Source organism: Oscarella lobularis, chromosome 3 (genome assembly GCF_947507565.1).
Source record: "Oscarella lobularis chromosome 3, ooOscLobu1.1, whole genome shotgun sequence".
Taxonomy (NCBI): domain Eukaryota; kingdom Metazoa; phylum Porifera; class Homoscleromorpha; order Homosclerophorida; family Oscarellidae; genus Oscarella; species Oscarella lobularis.
In genome coordinates, this window is record NC_089177.1 from 40259 (window position 1) to 59743 (window position 19485).

Consider the following 19485-nt stretch of genomic DNA (forward strand, 5'->3'; position numbering starts at 1 on the left):
CAAACATGTCGGCTCTTCCAAGAGGAGGAGGAGTAGAAAGAGGAGCGCTGTCGTGGATCGCCAAGCGCGAAGCGATCCAGCTCGTTTCTCTGGCGTCTGTTCTTCCAAAAATTGTGCGCTCCGAAGAGAACAAATGGAATCTTTCAGCAATTGGCGTCGCTGATGCAAAGGGCGACGACGAAAACGACGAAATGCAGTCTCCAAAAGCCGAAGAGTGTTTAGAAGTGCGCACAGTCGTGCAAACTGTCTCGGACAACTGCATAATCGAGTGAGGCTGACTTAGGTTCCGCAAGGGGGACTCTCTCTATCTTTATTTCTTTATTTCTTTCTTCAAGACACGCGCAAATCGTGAACCAAGTGCACAAATATTTTCGCATGTTGGAGTGAGTGACGTCGACGATGACACAGGAAGTAAAAATGAAAAACGTAAATTGTTTCTAATTAATTTAGTCGACGACGTTTGCTGTTGAATTTGGGAAATCCACGAACATTTAATAACATGCGTGTGGTAAGAATAAACAATGTTTTAGAAGACAGAAGGACACAAGGGTTGCGCTTAGGTTCAAGTGGGCGGAGCTGGAGACGGAAGCGAAGACATTCGCTATTATGAACCCGAAAAAACGGTCATTCTTGCCGGAGAAGTAAGTGAAGTAGTACACTTAGGAGACAAGTGATGATGATGATCTTTCTTTCTTTCTTCTTTGAGGAATTGGCTTTGTATCGATACGTTCTCATGTGTGCTCATTATCCGGCTTTGTGCGCTCCATCGCCGCCTTCTCCCACCTATTCTTCACTTCTTCTTCCAACAACCGTCGCCCAAGACGTCTCTCCTCCCACCAATAGCAGCCTGCCTCCAATCCAGCAACAGGGAGAATATGTTCTTCGACAAGAAGCCTCTTATCTCATACCAATTCCTAATAAACCAATTCGTCCTCCCTTTTGCATTCCGAGTCCATCGGAGGGTTTGTCGCACGACGTTCCAAAAGCGTTTAGTTCGTCACCGTTGCACGTGGGAACTTTAACACAAGACGATTGCATTGTCAATACGGACGTCATGAGGGAGTACGTGCGACATTTGTTTCAGCAGAGCACAGTTCAACAATCGAGTCACGAACACGATTTGAGAGAGATGAATCGACGAAGAATTCCAGCTGAGGTACAGTACTCTATACATGTATACATGTAACCCTAACCTAACATACTATGATGACGTCACGTCTAGTTGCTCGTTCGAGAACTCGTCACGCAATTGGCTATTATTGAGAGAAATTCACATTCCTACTATAGGCCCAATGCTTTTGTTGTACGTATCCTCTCCTGTGGGTGGGCAGTGATTTAGGGGGTTACAAATGTTCTGTGTGTTGTAGACAAAGCACGCTTATGACCAATGGCAACAGTGGGAAAAACAAAATATACACGAGTCCATTGCCACATTCTGGTCGTATACACTGCCCCATCCAGGACATCCAAAACGAAGGCCGGACTATCATGCAGCCTATAAAGTTCTTCTTTCAAAAATAATTAGGTGAGTGAGAAGAGACAATAAATATCGTACTATATACTATATGTACGTTTGATATTATTAGTTTTGAGACAAGAGAAAAACGAAGGCATCCTGTTCTAAAAGACGTGGCACCTTCTCGACCTCTTTCCAACGTTGCTTCGCGTCTTCTACGAGAATTTGGACATCGATATGGAATTGTAAAAATCCCACCTGTTATGAAGTTTAATTAAATGTGAAGTGGGTTACCGTTAGGGCGAACTTTACCGAAGTCTTGCCTATCTCAATTATTTGGCTCAGTACGTACAGTAGAAGAAACTTTGATTTCTACTACTAATCATTTTTAGGCATTTTGAAAATGACGTTTGGTACGTTCGTCATACAACGACAATTCTGAATACGGTGTTGGACTTGCTTCCAACCGATTCAAGCAAAATGATTATCACCAATGACGAGGTACTGTACACCAAAAGTACCCCATTGTAATGTCACTCACTCGCTCACTCTCAATCATTTTTTCTCAGCTTGAAACACTTGGCCGTTCTATTAAACAACTTCACGGAGAAGCGGAGCACTCTTTGACTCGCATCAAACGTCTCTTTCCTGAAAACGATCCTCAGGGAGGCCTCGGTAAAAACACGCCTACCTTAATTAATTAATTATTTATTTATTTATTTAATGATCTTGCTAGCATCTCTGATTGATCTTCTCGTTGCCGTACTTCGTGCCTATCCTTACGTCAATAAGGTTCCTCAAAATCTCTCGAATTGCTTACAAAACTATTTAACAGTAAGCAAATGATTGATATACTACTACCGTACTACTATTTTCTACTGTATGTTGTCATGTGTTAGGACGGCTTTGATAAGAGTTACGAAAGACACAAAACGATAGCTCAAGCAGAAATGAATTTGATGTCTGTAACTCATTCTGTGACGCCAGCATTGGTTAGAGAGAGGGCCCAGGGGGGAGAGAGAGAGAGAGAGAGAGAGAGGCTCTCATTCCTCTCGCATTTCTAGGTGAACAGCCTTATTTGGTTTGTTCGTGATGAAGTTGAGACGTATGCAAAATATTTCCAAGAGACGTTCATCGAGTAAATCAATCACACGACACGACACGACACGACACGACATTGCATTGATTCACTCTTTGTCTCTAAGATATTTCAACGTCTCTGAATTGGCTGTACTATTTTTCTATAAGGCTTTGGTGAAGGATGTCAATTTAATGCTGAAATCGTCCGTCGACAAGGTATCCGTCTCCTCGATCAATGAGATTTTTGATTATTCCATCATCACTAGTCTTCGAGAGAACTCGACTACGAAATGATTAGCGTTGCTTATCGATTGACCGAATTGGATCGAGATTGGTTGCAGTGGATTCGACTCAAGTAAGTTTTTCTTTTCTTAATTAAGGGTTAGGAAATGTGACGTCATGCCTTCAATTAAATAATCTAGTGATCAGGAGTGGCGTCATCAATTTGCCAAACAAGCCGAATTATGGGTCGACATTCTTGGAGATCACGCAGTCAAATTCGTCATCAAAGCCGCCGGATCAGACGAAGTAAGTAGAAGACAAGACATATGCCTCTCTTCATTCTTTATCTTTTTCTAGTGGCGAATTTTGCAGCTTCTTCCAAACAGCCAACGCCCGGCTCGAAGTGGCCAAACAAATGCCGCCGATCCGTCATCGTTTACTAGTCCTTCTCCTCTGTCATCTCATTCCCTCCCCCGTCCCATTGCTACACTATCTCCCTCTCATAGATCGGCTTTTACGCTCATTTCATCGTCGGCCTTTCGTTCTCCTTACGGGGGAGAAGGAGGAGAAGGAGGAGGAGGAGGAGGAGCAACTCATTTGAACAGCAGCAGCAGCAGCAGCAGCAGGCGAGAAGAGTGGCAACAATCAACGAGTAGTAGTATAGACAGCATCAAATCGCGTTTGACCCAAAACGATCAAGAGTCCGAGCAGCTCATGGCATCTCTAGAAGACGTTTCTGAAATTGGCCTTGCTGAACGCTTTCTCACTCGTTCTACTACCTCTTCTCTTCTTTCTGATGACGGCGGAGGCGGCGGAAGTGGCGGAGGCGGCGGCGGCGGCACATCTACTAGTAGCATTCTTACGTTTTCTTCGTCGTCCTGGTCACGTCATCAAACTCCCAAATTCAATCGACGCACTCTTACTCCTCAAAAACAAAAAAGTTCCCTTGAAAATCCTATTCCCTCTTCTGTCAAATTTGGCCATCAATCAGCTATTCAAACAGTTGCAAGTAGTGGGCCATCATCTCCGCCACCTCCGCCCGTTCGAAATTTGGGAGTTGCAACGGCGACCGATTCTCTTTCTTGGGCTTCCGAAAGTATGGAAGTAATTACAGAAGGAACGTTTAGTCCTATTCATTGCGAAATGCCGTCAAAATTGCCCTTTTTGCCAATCTCCAATTCCGTTGTTGACCTTTTAGCTATTCTCTTGAGACTGGCAAAAGCAACCGAACTTTTGACGTCAATCGTATTTCCCGTTCCGGAAGGAAAAGAAAATCCTGGCTCTTTGCTAGAGAGAATGACATCTGTACGAAATATAATAAATGAATATTTAATTAATTAATTAATTGTGTTTTTAGGCATTTGAAGGAGTTGCGTTATTATACGGTGATAACATGCTCTGCTCAGATTTGTGTGGAATTAGTGAAGCAACTGCACTTTCTCTAATGGAAAAAGAGGTACAGTAGGTCAACCCACCCCCACTACTTCATTCTTCTATTCTACTGTCTGTCTTTCTATAGCTACTTGAGCGAATGAAGAAGAGTTATTCCGATCAGCTCATCTGGGGCTGTCGACACATGAAACCGCTCAAACGACGACGTTTTGACTCGCTTCCGGATTGCGAGAAATTGCGCGACTCCAATTCGGCCATATCCGAATTTGAACGAGTCACGTTTGAAGTAAGTGCTCATCATCGTCATCATCTACATCTAGATAATTAATCTTTTTTTTTTCGAAACAAAAAGATGTGCGTACGAGTGAACAATGTAGCCGCTTTCCTCGGCGTACTTCCGGCCTTATATGATCACTTAACTCGAATAGCGGCGGCTGGGGCGACTACCTGCGCCGCCGCCGCCGCCGCCACCGGAGTAAAACTTGCGCCAATGGTCATCGCAACTCCGCCGCACGACAGTGGATGTCCGACGAGTCCTTCTGCTCCGCCAACGTCGGCACACGATACGACGATTAGTAGCCAGTCGTCTCGTTCTGCTTCGAGTGTCAGCGTTGTTGAAAATCCAGTATTGAGTCACATTGCCTCTCATCTCGCTCAAATTCAAAAATGTCAAATTCGATTAATGTGTTTCAGGGTATTTGAAAATAAATAAATAAATACTGAAATACAATTATTAATTTTGTTGTTTAGATGAATCGCTTTTTGAAACCTTGTCTTCACGCCTTGCTCTCCCTCGACCTGCCAGAACATTTGTATCCTCTCGAGAAGCGGCTCAATCCCACTCTTCAATATCTGACGCGACATTTGTCGGCTCTCGCCGATTGTTTATATCCCCAATGCTTCACGCCGCTTCTTCAATGTCTCTGGTCAAATCTCGTTCAGGTCCAACACCTGCTCATCCATTGATCACATCACATTCACTTGTATATATATTGTATATAGACTTTTCACGAGTTCTCCGACGAAATAGTCGAGTGCAAGGAGGCATCAGGCGTTGGAAAAGCTCAGTTGGCATTGCGAACCATTGCGGTGAGGAGACTATACATGTATATAATTATTTACCTAGGATCAATGTTTGTCTGTGTCGTTTCTCTTTAGCGTTTTATTGAATTTTTTCATGCCAATGGAACCGGTCTCGATTTGGACAGTCTTGTTCAAAGCGCTGTAAGAAAAGAAAAAAAAGGAAATGAAAACTATACAATACAGTTATCGTAATTGTTTTTTGTAGAGCTACGTCCTTCACGTATTGGAACTTCTCGTTTTACCTTCCAAAACTCTAATCGACATCTACAAACGGATGAAATTGGATTCGTCGTCGTATCAAGATGAAAACGAACGACAGCGTTCGACCGAATCGGCAGCGACGACGACGGAACGCCCTCTCTCGCCGTCCTCCCTTGCCGATCTTCGAGAAAATCTTCATAGCCTAAGAAAATGTTTTACCGGTAAGGAACTCATAGATCAAGTCACTAATATCCAAGGAGATCGAGAGGAAGGCTATGCCACACCTCCCACACCTGACCACCATACGTCATCATTGTCGTCATCATTGTCGTCATCATTGTCGTCATCATTGTCGTCATCGTTGGAAATTTGTCGGCGTCTCATTGAAAGCAAAATCATTTCTCCTCTCGACGGATGTGAAGGCCACTTTGTTTCCGATTCAGCTCATTTGTATCGATTTTGTTATCCCTACAATGATTCTTCTCTCGGCGCTCCCTTGTCGCCTTCGCGTCGAACCAGAATTGCTACAAGTAGCATCCAGAAAGACGAAGCAGCAATAGGTCAAGAAATTGAAAGCTCTTTGCTATGGAGAATGTTACAGTGTCGATCTCGCTACGATCGCGTGGCAAAGTCATTCATCAAAGCCAACTAATTCATTTATCTCTATTTTGGTCTGATATAGTAGTGTACCTACCTCTATACACTCAATATTTTACTATCCCTCCCTCCCTAAACTCCACGAAATTTGCTTCTCTTATATTCATATGTGTATATAGGCAGAGGCACCCAATTGGCCATCATTATAAAGGTCATTCTGATAAATCTATTTGTCGATATTTCTGCATCCATTCGTCGACCAATTCGGCAACAATATTGGGACACGAACGCTTCTGTCTCGCAATCAACAGCCCCGATGGAAGAGATCTGTGACAGTGTAGCCACTGTCGTAATAAAAGCTCTTTGTGGCCCCACTGAAAAATAGTAATAATAATAATAATAATAATAACCAAGTGCGCCTTCTCTTTCTCTACCTCTGACGCGGAAAGGAAGTGAATAGGAAGTAGAGTTCGTTCGTGATCGACTAAAGGAAGCCAATGAACGTGATGAGTGGATCCTCCTCCCCCTCCTCCTCCGCCTCCGCCTCGATGATTGCACCAATCGTCGCTGCTCACTGCCGCTTCAGCTGCCTCTTCACCCTCTTCTTCGTCACCACGTGACTCACCATCCATGCAGACGAGAGCGGAAAAATGACCTCGCGTGTATGCAAGGGCGACGGGACTTTTGAAGCAAAAACTCGATTCCCACAGAAGAGGCAGGTACACTCCTAAAACACAAAAGAGAAGAATCCAATTAATTGTCTTGACTCTCACACTACCGTACTCAATCAATGACACACCTTCAAATTTAGCCAAATCGAGGGTTTCCCCTCGAAAACTCTTAACATATTTAACTCCGTATATGATGATTGGACGACGAAGAATGTGCGCCAAGACGAAGACGTGAATTTGTTCGAGAGCGACGCCGGGAGAACGAGCGTTCTTAACGATCATTTGCCAATCTTGTTGCCACTGATAGTCACTTGCTTCATAATTGAGAGCACTTGCTTGGCTCTTCTCCCACTCAAGCCAACGCTTATAGAATCTAAAGAGAAAGAGTCAACACGTCATTAATTAATTATTTATTTAATTAATTAATTACCTTGATCCTGGATCGTCTTTGAGACTGCGATCGAGTGCCTTTCTCAACGCGCCGTCTTGATCCAAAATACCCCACGTCGATTGGAGAAGAGAATCGAGAAGACAATCGCCCGCCGTACGATTCCATAGAGGATAGAATCTGCTCACTTCACGTGACCAATTGATTACAGGTGGACTCTCTTCAAGAACTGAAAAAAAGAAGAATATTTTCAAAAAAAAAGGGGGTTCCTCCCTAAGGGATTCATTGACCTTGTTGAACATTTTGATCAATAATGTCGTTTAGCGCGCATTCGTGAGCCTCTTTACTAAGACACCTCAGTTCTTGCGCAAAGAGAAAAAATTTCCCACATAACATATACTGTACACACGATTCATTGGCTCCTTATCTTACCACTAGGCAAGGAAAAGAGAACGTTTTCCGTCATAAATTGACATTGCCAATCTCCTTTTCTTTGTCGTAGACAATTTGCAGCGTGTTTCCTAGCAACGCATGCTAAATCTGCGTTCACGTGACATGGCAACCGCTTTAGAGCGTCCTTAGCAACGACGGGACTGAGAAGAAGAGCGAGAATGACGTCACGTTGCAACCTCAATGCAATATGAACTAAACTATTTCCAACGTCATTTGACGTCAATCGAGGATTTAATATCAATACGTCATCAGCAGTCAATTGACGAGCAACGTTGCCACCCGATTCAACAAATGGTTCCACAGCTTTGACGTCGTTGTCAAGGATACCTTGACACGCATTGAGAAAGAGCCAATCATTGTCTGTTAAACGATTTCGAATTTGTCTAATTTGAAGCCCTGTCTCTTTCCGTTGTTCATTTGATACTGGAAATTCGTCACCATGACGACGACGATGATGAAGATGATGACGGTGATGATGATGATGATGATGTTGAGAAGGTGGCGGAAGTGGAGGAGAAGTAGGCTGCCGCATCTCTAAATTGGGACTTAGACGATCAAAGGAGGAAGTTTGACACATTGTGCATCGATTTGATTTCAACCAATTTTCGTATGTGCACACGTGACACGTCCACTTTTGATTTGAAGGTGTCGAATGCGGGGGCGGGGGAGGTTCAGGCGACGACGGCGAAACGGCGGCGACGGCGGAAGCGGCGGAAGCGACTGCGCCAATTAAAGACAAAGACGAAGACGAAGACAAAGACGATCGTTTCGATGGACGTTGACGAATCGCTCGACACATAGTACATCGACTAGCATTGGGCCAATTTTCATACGTACACGAATGACACGTCCATTTCCCGGACGTTGAAGAGGAGGCTAAATAACTCCCTTGTCGAGACGACGGACGGGACGACGACGCCGCCGCCGCCGACGCCGCCGCCACCGCCAATGGTGTCGTCATCGTCGTCGTCGATGATAGTGCGAAGGGTCGATGAAGCGTTTTTAGTTCGTCGTAAATGTTTGGTGTCGTCTCTCCTGCTATCGCCTCGGGAAACAGTGTTCCCTCGCCACCTTCTTTTTCAGATGATCGACTAATCTTTCGTCGACCGATATTGGTCGATAGACGACGGCTTTCGTCGTCTTTCTTCTCCATTTGACACCGACGCGACGACGAACGGGACTGCACGCACTTACGTCACGTGGTCTGTGACGTCAATTATGGCTGCAGCTACATCGGCCATCGACGACTACATACGCGAATATCTCCTCTTTCGAGGCTTTACGAGCACATTGAAAGCATTCGAAGCTGAAGTAAAGTCAGACAAAGACAAGAGTTTCAAGGCAAGAGCGACGAACGATGAAAAATCGATCGTTTCAAGTCATTTTAGGTCGATCGAGTGATTCAACAGCTCTTCTCTCACGTGACGAATCACGATCTTTTGTCGTTGCGCGATTTTTGGCAGCATTTGCATCGTCGTTTCTTTTCGCGACTCAATCAATCGTTATCAAATGCCGTTCACACGCTCGAAACGTGTCTTTATCGTCTCTATCTCGTTCATAATCTACAAAATGGACGAGTGGAAAAAGTCACGGAATTTTTTGAAAAAATGTCTCCCGATTTGCAAAATCAACCCGAATGGAAAGATTGGTTCAGTAAGAGAAAAAAATATTAATCCACGGTTAATGTATTATTTTTTTCATTACTAGTACTCCCGTATATTAAAAATGCCGAGCAACATCCCATCTTTGAAGCCTATTTTACCAAGTCTTGGTGTGATACGTTCACCGTGTCTCTCTACAATTTTCTCAGCGTCATTTTTCAGCATATGCATATCTTTTTCCTAATTAATTATAATTATACATGTAGTAGTAGTAGTAGAAATTACTTCCTCTTGTCTCTTCCTTCACTCTCTTTATTTACCTCTTCCTGCTTTGCTGAATTTTGAAGCAGAAAAACAAAAAATTCGCGAGCTGGAAGTTGAGAAACGAAGTTTGCAAAATGAAGTGCGTGCCCTCACAACAGCTGCCACGGCGCAGAAAATGTCCAAAATGAAATTGCCTATAAAACCGGCTGTCAAAGAAATCCGAAAGAAAACAGAAGGCAGCGGCGGAACAGATTCAGCCGAAAGGTACAATTCATCTTTCTACTCAATCTCTTAATCATCTCTTAGCAGAGGGGGAGATAGGTCAAACAAAGGAAAAGCGACGGCAACGGCGACGGCGACGGCACCAAAAGTCACAAAACCGTCGCCAGAGAAAACAGATTGGAAATTGGCTGCACCACCAATAGATCTACCACCTCCTTATTCTGCTTCTACTGCTATAGTAGAATCTCCAATAGCATTGATGTCATTGAAACCGACTGGTGCTGGTGCAATGCTGGCAGGTAACACAACAATAGAGTTTCTTTCTTCTAAAAAAACAAAGGAAGGCATTTGGTTCTTTTTTTGTTAATAAGATTCTGACGACGATCAGCCGTTTTTGGTCTTGGGCCAGGTTGACTTTATTTTCAAATATTAAATTTCTAGGAAAAAATTCGTTTTAGGATTTCTATGAGGAACATTGTGGTCATGTGACGCACTGTTGCTTTTCATCAACGGGTTCTCTAATTGCTAGTGCTGATACTGAAGGAATAGTCAAGTAGGATAACAATGATGAGAAAGAGAGAGAGATACAGATAAGTGTGTTTAGAATTTGGTCTTTTGCCCCAATTCAAACAAAAGCGACTGTGACGACTTCAGCTGAAGTTTTGTCTCTCAATTGGGCGAATCGAATCGATAGAATGGTAATAATTAATTAATTAATTAATTAATTAATTAATTAATTAATTGATCGCCGCGTAGCTTTTCATTGGAACCGGAAACGGTCTCATTCGTCTTTTTGATATCGAATCAAAACGAATCTACTGTGAAATTGAGAGCGAGCCTCAATATCCTCGTATTGTGTCTCTCACGTCGAGTCCCAATGGTCAATATCTCATCTACGGTTGTGCGTCCAAATATCCTTCGCCTCCTCCTCCATCGTCGCCACCTTCAGCCCAAAATCCAATATCTCCTGGAAAATCAATTCGAACGAAACTTCTCAGCAAATCCGATTATTTCGGGGCACTTGTCTGCTGGGATATAAAGGCAATGAAGGAAGAAGTCTGTAATCTTATATAATGATGATGTAATCAAAATGGGGTTGTTGTTTCCTTTTCTAGAGAAATCTTACTCTCGATCCAGGACCGACGGCAATCAATTGTGCTTCATTTAATCACAACGGTAATTTATTAGTGACAGGTGCAGCTGATGGAATGATTCGACTCTACGGTAAGTCAACCCTTCTCTCTCTCTCTCTACTCTAACTCTATGTGATATGTAAGACATGACCCAGTGGGATGTTCTCATGGGATGGCAGGGTCACATTGGCGAGGTTTACGCCGTCGAATTTAGTTGCGACGAAACGACCGTTTTTAGTGCGGGAGAAGATGGAAAAGTGGGTCCTAAACCCTTATACCCGGCCCCTTCCCCCCGTAAATACGTTCTCTCTTCTACGTACGACCCCCACCCCCCGTAGTTTTTACAGTGGAGTCTTCACCACATTGGGCAGCGAATCGCTGATTTGTCGCTTCCACTTGAAGCGACAAATCCCTTACAAGCGGCCGGCTATACCGGAACAGATACAATACCGCGCGGTCGACTTTTTGCCTTCGATTCCGAAGGCCAATACTTCATCACGTGCGGTCCTTCAAACGGTCTCGTCTACAAAGTAGTACATATCATATGATGATACGTTTTTACTCTCACTCACATTTCCCCATATGCTACAGTTAGAGGATGCTTCCCTCGAAGTAGCCATGTCTCTCGGTGGTCATTCGCAACCTGTCGTTGCCGTCGATTGGTCGACGGCAACACATTGCGGCGCCTGTCTCACAGGATCGCTCGACGGAACTGTGCGCGTTACGACACTACTAAAGCAATAATAAAAAACCCGAGCGCGACAAAAGAAAGTTTAATTTTTTTTGCATTTCAATGTTTTCCACGCTCTCGATCGCCCCCCTTAATTCCCCTCGCATACCCCGCATACAAAAAAAAAGTACTAGTATCTACGTTCGAAGCTGGGCGGCGGTTTTTTTATTTAGAAGTGCATCGGGATCGTTTGGATCACGTCCGATCGCTTCCAACGCTTCCTGTATGGCTCTCCTGTACGTTTTTTTCTTCTTATTCGGCAGATAATAAGAAGAAAAGCCTTCCTCGAAAGGAAACAGAAGAGCAGATGGCAAAATGGACGTGCAAGACGACGGTCTACCGAACCATTTGACGGACGCGCTCACCATACCTGACGATTTTCCCTCTTCGTCTTTAAACGAAAGAATAGTCGCTGGCCACCACGGCCAATCGACCATCTTCGCCCAGACGACTTGAAAGAGACGAAATTGAGGACCATAAAACGTTCCGTGTCGCGATCCTCGACTCTGCGAAGGCCGTGGCTCGTACGCAAGATCCGTCGCCCCCGACGTTGATTGGACGCTTTCGCCGCCGCCGCCACCTGATCGTCTTCCTCTGCTTCCTCCACGTCCTTCGTCGCTTTGACGATCTCGTTTTGAAATTTCAATTGCGCGTTCTAATTGAAGATCGGCGGGATGATGAAGAGGAGGACGACTTCTTCGAGTCGTTCTGCGAACGGGAATTATTTCGATTTCCTTCTTTTCTTCATCCTTCTTTTCGAAAGATAAAGATAGAGGAGGCGGAGAATCGTCAATTTTTTGAACGTCGATTTCCTCTGATTGCGGAGAATCGACCGCCATTGCCACTTCCGCTTCCGCCTCTGCCGTCACCGTCGTCGTTTCATCGTCGACGACGTCGCTTTCTTTTGCCACTTCTGTCACCTTTTCTGCCGTCACCACATCATCGTTCTTAATATTGTTTTCTTCAGCGAGAGGAGCGCACGTTGTGGAGGATTGCGGCGCCACGGGGGGTGACTTTTCTTCTTCTTCTTCTTCTTCTTCTTGCGGATTCTTCTTCTTTGGCGTTTGATCTATATTTTGTTCTTCAACAGAAGTATTCATTGATTCTTCAACAGAAGTGTTCATTGATTCTTCATCATCGTCATCTTCCTCCTCTTCCTCCTCTTCCTCTTCTTCTTTTATCTGCTCAGTATTTTCTGGTTGTGTTTGACGTTCTTTACGTCGTCCAGAGGCGGCGGCAACGGCGGCAACGGCGGCGGCCGAGTCAACGGTCTTGATCTTTTGTAAGACCGTTTTTGGACTTGAGAGTGGCACTGTAAGAGTCTGAGTCTTATGAAAACCCGACTGCAATTTGATCCACGTTTGAGACATTGGCGGAATGACAACCGCTTCAGAAAGTGAAGCCGTTGCCGCCGCCGCCTTTGCTACTTTTTGACGCTGTTTGTCTCCTCCTCTTCCCGTTCCCTCTTCTCCTGCTGCCGCCGCTCCTCCGCCTCCAGAAGATGAAGAATTGCTAAAAATCTGATTGACGTCGTGAAATTTGAGAGGCGGACCCAGAGCGGCGACGGATGAAGCGCCAATCGCCGCAACTTTCATCGGAGCCATCGCCGCCGCCGCCGCCGCCGCCGCCGTCGTCGTCGTCGCTACGACTGACGTCGATGATGCAGATTTGGGGTCCTTTGTTGTCGTCTTGATTTCATTTTCAAGTTGAAGAGAGTTGAGCATTGCTGTACGAAGACTCGATCGAGCGCCAGAATGAACCAATGGCTTATAATGACGCTTATAGATATTTCCTCCAGATTGTTGCGATGAGTGGGCGGCGGCGGAACCGGCGGAACCGGAAACAGGCGATGAAAAATTGAAATTCATCATCGTAGAAGAGTTCCCGCCAGCAGGTGACGATGACGAAGAATTTTGATGAGAATATTTTCTGGGACGACCACCAACCGATTTTCCGAGTCGACGACGTCTCGCAGAGGAAAAAGATCGCGACGATTGAATATGAATATAATGAGAATGATCCGACTGAACTGGACGCGATTTTTCCTCCGTAAAAGTGAAAGTAGAAGTGCCGGCGGCGGAGGCGGCGGAGGCGGCGACGGCCGTCTTGCTTCCGCTTCCGCCGCCGCCGCCGCCGATCGAAGACGACATTTCTCTTCGTAACGGCGAATCCGACGTTTCGGCTTCGAATTTTCTTTTTCTATTCGATCCCGCTGTGATGCTATAACTTGTTCGTTGTGCGTCCAACTCGCTCTGCGCTTCGCGAAGTCTAAAAAACGATGAAGAATGGATGAGGAGGAGACATTGCCCCCGTGGCCACGCCCCCTTTTCTCAACCCCACGAGTCTCTCAGCGTTTTTTGCAATGGGCCACCTAGCGCCTAGCTAGCGATCCTTTTTCGCGTCGTCTTCGTCATCGCGACGACGACGGCGAAGACGAACGACGAAGGATCGAAGCGAAAAAGTCAGCCGGAAACGGCGCGAAATGTTTGGAAGGAAAACGTAGGCGAAAATGGAAGAGTTTATCGTTCGCGAACCCAAAGAGGGTTTTTTCATCGAAAGTGCACGTGCTAGATACTACGATCCCTAAAGGGGGCCCGTCTAGTGAGCACGATGGCGTCCTCTTCGTTCTACTTATGGCTACGAGCCCCGTCCGCCCCATCGTACGCTAAGAACGTGCGCAGATGCGCGTCGCACGTTTCTAAGGACACTAGCGCCCCATTGTGGCAAGAAAGTCATATCTAGCGAAAGTGATCGTCGAATGACATTGCACTCTCTTCCCGCCAACCTTTTCGATGTATCGAGAAGGACTCCGCGCAGGGTTTTTGACCCGCGCTTCAGCGACACGACAACAACGTCTTCCAACGCCTCTTCGACGGAAACTAGGACTTTTTGACCTTTCACTAGAGTATTCATTGCCGATCCACTTGTCAGAAAGAACGAATACGGACGCTAGGCCCTCCGATTATCGCCGACTTTGGTATCCCCGAAGTTGGGCGGTGACGCAGGGATATCACGCTACGATTGGCCAATCATCGCCAACGCTTTCGTCACGTGGCAATTTAGAAAGATGTGCGCTTTGATAGGAAATAAGAGAATATCGATTCCTTTTAAAAGAAAGTTTAAAAAATTATGCGATATTCGCCGCCCAGCTACACGATCGTGCAACTTTGTTTAACGCGCGTTACCTTAGGGGGGTTAGCGACACAAGCGACACATCGAGTTTAGCATGTCATCATCATCATCATCATCATCGAAGGAAAAGTCAATTCAAGATTCTCGACGTGCAGAAAGAGCTCCCAATCATTCGCCTTCAAATCGAAAAAGTCCAAAGCAGCGTCGATTCGTCGGAATTGCTCCAGCAACGGCAGCAAGAAAATCGCCGTCTCAAAACGAAGCTAGAGCGGCACGATTCAGCCAGAAACCATCGCAAAGACTAAATCCAAAGACAATAGATCCGGTAAGACGGCTCATACGAACGTAAAAATGGGCGATTTCCTTCTTTGTTGACAGTTGGGGCGCGTGGGGGCGTGGTCTCTAATACATTTAAATGACTTCCTTGTGTGTTGTGTAGTTCAACGAGAAAAAGAAAGCGAAAACCATGTTTTCCGTAATCTATTCGAGCGGAGGAATACCGTGTCGGTCAGTTAGCTTAGAAAATTGATAATGACGAAATGACGTCATAATTTAGACTTGTTCACGGATCGGTGAAACATAAGTTGCATTGGGACATTGATCCTGAAACAATAGTCTTTGATCCATTGCTCATTACGTTAGCCGAAGTATGATCTGAAAATCATTATAATTAGTCAATTGATTAATTATTTATTAAGGGTCTTCGAGAGACAGATCATCCATATCCGTTTGTTGCTCGCGAAGCCTTTCGAGATTTACTAAAGACATCGGATGCTGACGTCAAAGCAAAGCCTCTTCTGGAAAAGATCATTGCTCCACTCCGAGCTTGCTTGGTACACTAACACTATATCATATGATATACATATTTATTTAGGGTTTTAGATTAGTTCTAAAGCGGATGTTTTTCGAGCTGGTTTGACTGCTCTGTGTCAGCTAAGCGATTCGGTTCGCGAGTCTCTTAATCCTCATCTCAAGTCTCTTCTATCTCCAGCAAGTTTAATTATTAATAAGGAATATTCTATATTATTATATTTCGTTCTGTTTTCAGATTTCAAAACGAATGTTAGAGAAAGATATGCGTGACTGCGTGGCTAGCACTCTTCAACAACTTGAAGTCAACGGAGGAAAGGAAAGAAGAAATGATGAAGACCATGAGATTTTATTAACTAATTATTGCACTTGTTTAGGATGCACTCGCAGTCATCAAGTTAAAAATTCCAACATATTCATCAATAGCATCATGGTAATATGGAGAAAATAGTGTAGATCTATTTTGATATGCGTGTTTGGGGCTGGCGTACGGTATGTGTCAGTGTGGAATTCACATTAGACAATAGAATAGGTTTGACAACACGTGCAATGTAGCAAAGAGCAATTTATTATTAGTGAGTTTGATTGCATGAAGAAGCCGGAACGAGATCATCATGTGACGCATATCTGGGTGCACACGGTATGCAATTGTCGCCCCATTGACAGCTAATGACGGCCGCTACTTCAGCTGATAGCGTCGGTCCAATCATTGGATTCAATTGAGCCATGTAGCAAAGAAACCAACTGAAACGAAAAACGGTTACCTATAAGGGGGCCCCCCTCTCCCGTCGCAACGCGAGACATACAAGAGCCAGCAGCAAACAGACGTCAGGATGAGCATCGTGAGAATGACGCTAAAAAGATCGCTGTCTTTCCTATCTTTTTCTTCCTTTTCGACGCTTACCCCGTATTCGGATCGGTGTTGAACAATCTGCGCTTGTTTCCGCAGTAGACGATGAACGAACCGACGCCTCCAAAGGAGAGCCAGAAGATCGTTAGAACGGCGAAAGGAACGACAACGCTGCCCATTGCGTACAAGGGAGTCACGAGACCACGACGTAGCAGCAACAGAACGAGAGGAACGCGCGTTAGAAACAATCACAAATTGCACGATGCCGTCGAATTCGTCTGATATCGCTCTTCTCTTCCATCGCTATCGGTTTGAAAGAAGAGAAAACCAACTGTCTTTGTATCTAAGAAGCGGTTTGCACTAGATTGCTTATCAATTGGCGTCTGTTCTTCCTTTTTCTCTATTCTCCTCTCGGCATTCTTCTCATTCTTCTCCGTCTCAGCTTAGCCTTTCAATTGTTCCTCTTCTCCTGTTTCGTACCGAAACAATGTCCTATCAAGCGGTAGAAGAAGCCGGGGCCAAAAAAAAAAATAAATTCATCATTACGTATACTTAGACGCCTTTTCAAGTTGACTTACAACGTTCTTGGCATATCCGTCTCGGCTAAGGGAAAAGAAAATCGCGATTCCAAGGCCAAAGTCTGTGGAAATAGGTTTCTCCTAATTTAATTAATAATTAGACAATTTTAGATCTTAGTCTCCAATCACGTGTCTGTCATGGATCACTGCGCTTTAGAGTCCGTATTAGCTTCTTATGAGGTTTTGGCTTTTGACCCACGTCACGTGACTCTTGTGAAACATGATCCATGGTGTTTCAGGTGGAAAATCTCGATTCAAATTCGACGTTCACGTGGTTTTGGCGATGCAAAAAATTTGGCAACAATAGTATCAAAGTCGAAGACATTCTTGATGGAATAAGAGAATATTGTAATCGGCCAGGTTTATAAAAAAGTTTTCTAATTCAGCAAACACTCGCGAATTTCATTTTAGGATTTTTTCCTCCTCCTTTGCTCTTTTTTCCTGAGGGTCATACGACAAACGGATCATATGGTTTACTTAGTTTTTCTCAAGAAGCTTTTCAAGTGGATCAACCTGTTCAACCCGTTCGTATCCTCCTCTTGCATCTAGAAAAATTAAAACTTATAATACTCTCTACGTCTAGATTGTTGTACGTGCCGAAAGACCCTTCTTTTCCGTTGCAATTGTAAGTACAGTACACTGCTTCTCAATACTAATCATTGTACATACTCTATAGTCCCTATTGGATTCGTGGTGGCTCACCGATCTTCTTTGGGCTCTCTTTGTTCCAATCACGTTTTATCACTTTGAGTCAGCACTACTCATTAAATCATTAATTTATGATTATTATTATTTATTATTTGGGTCTAGGACACTTGAAATTATGTATCCGGTGAGCGGTGAAACTCCGCAAGATTTTGCTAAAAGAACTCAAACAGTACTAGTTTTATTTTGTAGCCAATTTGAAGAGAGCTCTTCTTCCTTTTTTATTTCTAGGCCATGGCCAAAGCTCTAGGCATTTGTGCGACGGATTACACAGCAAAAGATAAAGAGACTCTTCAAAAGGGCGGTGGAGAGAATCGTACGTCGTCTGATTCTTTTGATTCGGAATTGGTTCATCAAGTGAAAGAAGTTCTTCCTCACGTTCCAACGGAAGCAATTCAGAGAGATCTTGGTACGTATTAATTAATTAATTTTATAAGAGCTGCTTTTTATTTCTTTGTTAGCTCGGACTCACTCCGTTGATCTGACAATTTCCAATTTTCTCGAAGGAACAATTGAATTCATTCCGGAGAGAAATTATTCGAAGCTGCCGCCGCCGGAAGAAGAGAAAAATCATACTCCTCACTCTTCAAAACGAAAAAAATTGCCATCGCCATCGTTGTCTCCTAGCAACAGCGGCGGGGGCGTTTCCTTTTCAAAATCTGCTCAAGATCGTCATTTGTCGTTTCAGGAAAGAAAAAAGGCGTTTTTAGAAGATGCAAGAAGGTAAGCGTTTGATTGTGACTTGTGGGGAATCCAATAGGATGAATTCTACTAGGAAGTACATTGAAAAACGATCGATTCAGCTAGAAACTCCAGCTTAACCGGGTAAAGTAGACAGACAATACTGTTAGTAGACTAGTAGGATGGCATGGGTTGCGTGCGTTTGTGCTTTTTGATAAGAAAAATCAATTTATTATAGGGCATATGCATGACGTCACAGGGGCAGAAGCAAAAATCGTCACACTTTTTTAACTAAAGCGGTAAATGCCTTGCTGCCAAAGTATGATGCTCTGGACAGCCAAACAGACATTTTACCGCGTTTTTGTTTTTTGGGTTTCTTTTTTCGATTTCTACATTTTCTCGCCGTTCGTGGACACAAGTGACCGCCAAACGACATATAAAATTGAAACTACTAAGGCACTGCTGTTCTAATTTGAGGCGCGGTTTGGCCACTTTCCGCTTTTTCCCGTGTTAGTCGTTCGCGTCGGTCACCACGCAGCGACTGTGATCAGAAAAGTGCGTCAGTGTGTTATTTCATCACACTGTGCTTAGATCGCTTCGTTTGGAAGCGTTCCAAGTCTCTCCACAAGCTAATCTTGTGCGCGAGATTCGGAGAAAGGTGCACAAACGCCGTCTAAAGTTCTTTAGTCGACCGTTTTTGGCAGGGTGAGGGGATAGGGTAGAGAGCCCATAAGGGGGACACCTAACTTTGACGTCGTGCTGCAGCGGAACTACGTGCTCGATCTAAATGAAACAAAACACGTCGTAAGCAGAAATTATTCAGCTTCAATTTGCAACTATCGGCTGTTCGATCCGACTTCGCGTTCGCCCAAAAACGGCCAATTAGTGATGTCACTATTGGGGGGTTGATATTTGTCCGGGCCCTAAAGGGGGACACTCGCGTTTTTGCCCGATTTTTGCCCGATTTTCTGCACAAAACGCATCAAATACGTTTTTGCCAACTACTAGCGCTACATAACGTTATAGTTACAGCACCACTACTCTAATTCCACGTGCATAAACGTACTAAAAATGACCACGAAAATTAAAGTCTTGGATGCTGTGCAACCAGTTACTGCCAAGCTAGAGCACATCACCGGAGCAGCGAAAGTGATCAAATTTTCTGTGTGGTACTAGTTGCCACGCCCCAAAGTTTCGAAATCGCCGAGGAGGTCCTAACGTCAGCGAATCGGTTGA

General features: G+C 44.5%; 6 protein-coding genes and 1 long non-coding RNA gene across 8 annotated transcripts; 4 read left to right on the forward strand and 3 right to left on the reverse strand.

Annotated features, from left to right (window-relative positions):
- The first annotated feature begins 5 nt into the window (after nucleotides 1-5).
- Nucleotides 6-6262, forward strand: LOC136185222 (uncharacterized). Its single transcript, XM_065972305.1, has 25 exons — nucleotides 6-268; nucleotides 336-383; nucleotides 451-508; nucleotides 561-641; nucleotides 707-1156; nucleotides 1223-1303; nucleotides 1368-1525; nucleotides 1587-1701; nucleotides 1757-1800; nucleotides 1849-1957; nucleotides 2026-2131; nucleotides 2193-2290; nucleotides 2356-2448; nucleotides 2521-2594; nucleotides 2662-2752; nucleotides 2803-2891; nucleotides 2959-3064; nucleotides 3116-4063; nucleotides 4116-4214; nucleotides 4278-4436; nucleotides 4503-4844; nucleotides 4901-5092; nucleotides 5153-5239; nucleotides 5309-5374; nucleotides 5439-6262. The coding sequence occupies exons 1-25, from the start codon at nucleotides 6-8 to the stop codon at nucleotides 6084-6086; spliced, it is 4605 nt and encodes a 1534-aa protein (XP_065828377.1). The 3' UTR covers nucleotides 6087-6262.
- On the reverse strand, nucleotides 6176-8737 carry LOC136185225 (ubiquitin thioesterase ZRANB1-like). The gene is made up of 6 exons (XM_065972311.1): nucleotides 7523-8737; nucleotides 7381-7452; nucleotides 7133-7319; nucleotides 6831-7075; nucleotides 6466-6758; nucleotides 6176-6405 (listed from the first exon to the last, which is right to left on the reverse strand). Exons 1-6 carry the CDS (start codon nucleotides 8694-8696, stop codon nucleotides 6244-6246), a joined length of 2133 nt encoding a protein of 710 aa, XP_065828383.1. The 5' UTR covers nucleotides 8697-8737; the 3' UTR covers nucleotides 6176-6243.
- On the forward strand, nucleotides 8483-11557 carry LOC136185226 (WD repeat-containing protein 91-like). 2 transcript variants are annotated; one of them, XM_065972312.1, is made up of 13 exons: nucleotides 8483-8884; nucleotides 8932-9196; nucleotides 9251-9372; nucleotides 9464-9672; nucleotides 9715-9929; nucleotides 10002-10039; nucleotides 10089-10183; nucleotides 10235-10328; nucleotides 10387-10686; nucleotides 10746-10854; nucleotides 10908-11020; nucleotides 11102-11293; nucleotides 11355-11557. In XM_065972312.1, the coding sequence occupies exons 1-13, from the start codon at nucleotides 8762-8764 to the stop codon at nucleotides 11505-11507; spliced, it is 2028 nt and encodes a 675-aa protein (XP_065828384.1). In that variant the 5' UTR covers nucleotides 8483-8761; the 3' UTR covers nucleotides 11508-11557. The 2 variants fall into 2 exon arrangements, with proteins under 2 accessions (XP_065828384.1, XP_065828385.1); XM_065972313.1 differs by having other exon boundaries at nucleotides 8486-8884; nucleotides 9718-9929.
- Nucleotides 11521-14500, reverse strand: LOC136185224 (prophage side tail fiber protein homolog StfR-like). The gene is made up of 2 exons (XM_065972310.1): nucleotides 14279-14500; nucleotides 11521-13761 (listed from the first exon to the last, which is right to left on the reverse strand). The coding sequence occupies exons 1-2, from the start codon at nucleotides 14404-14406 to the stop codon at nucleotides 11631-11633; spliced, it is 2259 nt and encodes a 752-aa protein (XP_065828382.1). The 5' UTR covers nucleotides 14407-14500; the 3' UTR covers nucleotides 11521-11630.
- A 192-nt stretch (nucleotides 14501-14692) lies between these two features.
- Nucleotides 14693-15978, forward strand: LOC136184944 (PACRG-like protein). Its single transcript, XM_065971962.1, has 7 exons — nucleotides 14693-14950; nucleotides 15065-15132; nucleotides 15182-15272; nucleotides 15324-15458; nucleotides 15508-15615; nucleotides 15674-15752; nucleotides 15811-15978. Exons 1-7 carry the CDS (start codon nucleotides 14720-14722, stop codon nucleotides 15870-15872), a joined length of 774 nt encoding a protein of 257 aa, XP_065828034.1. The 5' UTR covers nucleotides 14693-14719; the 3' UTR covers nucleotides 15873-15978.
- Nucleotides 15979-16500: 522 nt separating this feature from the next.
- LOC136184942 (lipid droplet-regulating VLDL assembly factor AUP1-like) lies at nucleotides 16501-18507 on the forward strand. The gene is made up of 12 exons (XM_065971959.1): nucleotides 16501-16594; nucleotides 16650-16787; nucleotides 16842-16923; nucleotides 16975-17043; nucleotides 17103-17223; nucleotides 17275-17387; nucleotides 17447-17488; nucleotides 17540-17613; nucleotides 17674-17740; nucleotides 17800-17977; nucleotides 18030-18291; nucleotides 18344-18507. The coding sequence occupies exons 1-12, from the start codon at nucleotides 16548-16550 to the stop codon at nucleotides 18387-18389; spliced, it is 1239 nt and encodes a 412-aa protein (XP_065828031.1). The 5' UTR covers nucleotides 16501-16547; the 3' UTR covers nucleotides 18390-18507.
- Nucleotides 17109-19421, reverse strand: LOC136184945 (uncharacterized). Its single transcript, XR_010669448.1, has 3 exons — nucleotides 18041-19421; nucleotides 17461-17973; nucleotides 17109-17408 (listed from the first exon to the last, which is right to left on the reverse strand). It is a non-coding gene; the product is annotated as an uncharacterized lncRNA (long non-coding RNA).
- Nucleotides 19422-19485: the final 64 nt, after the last annotated feature.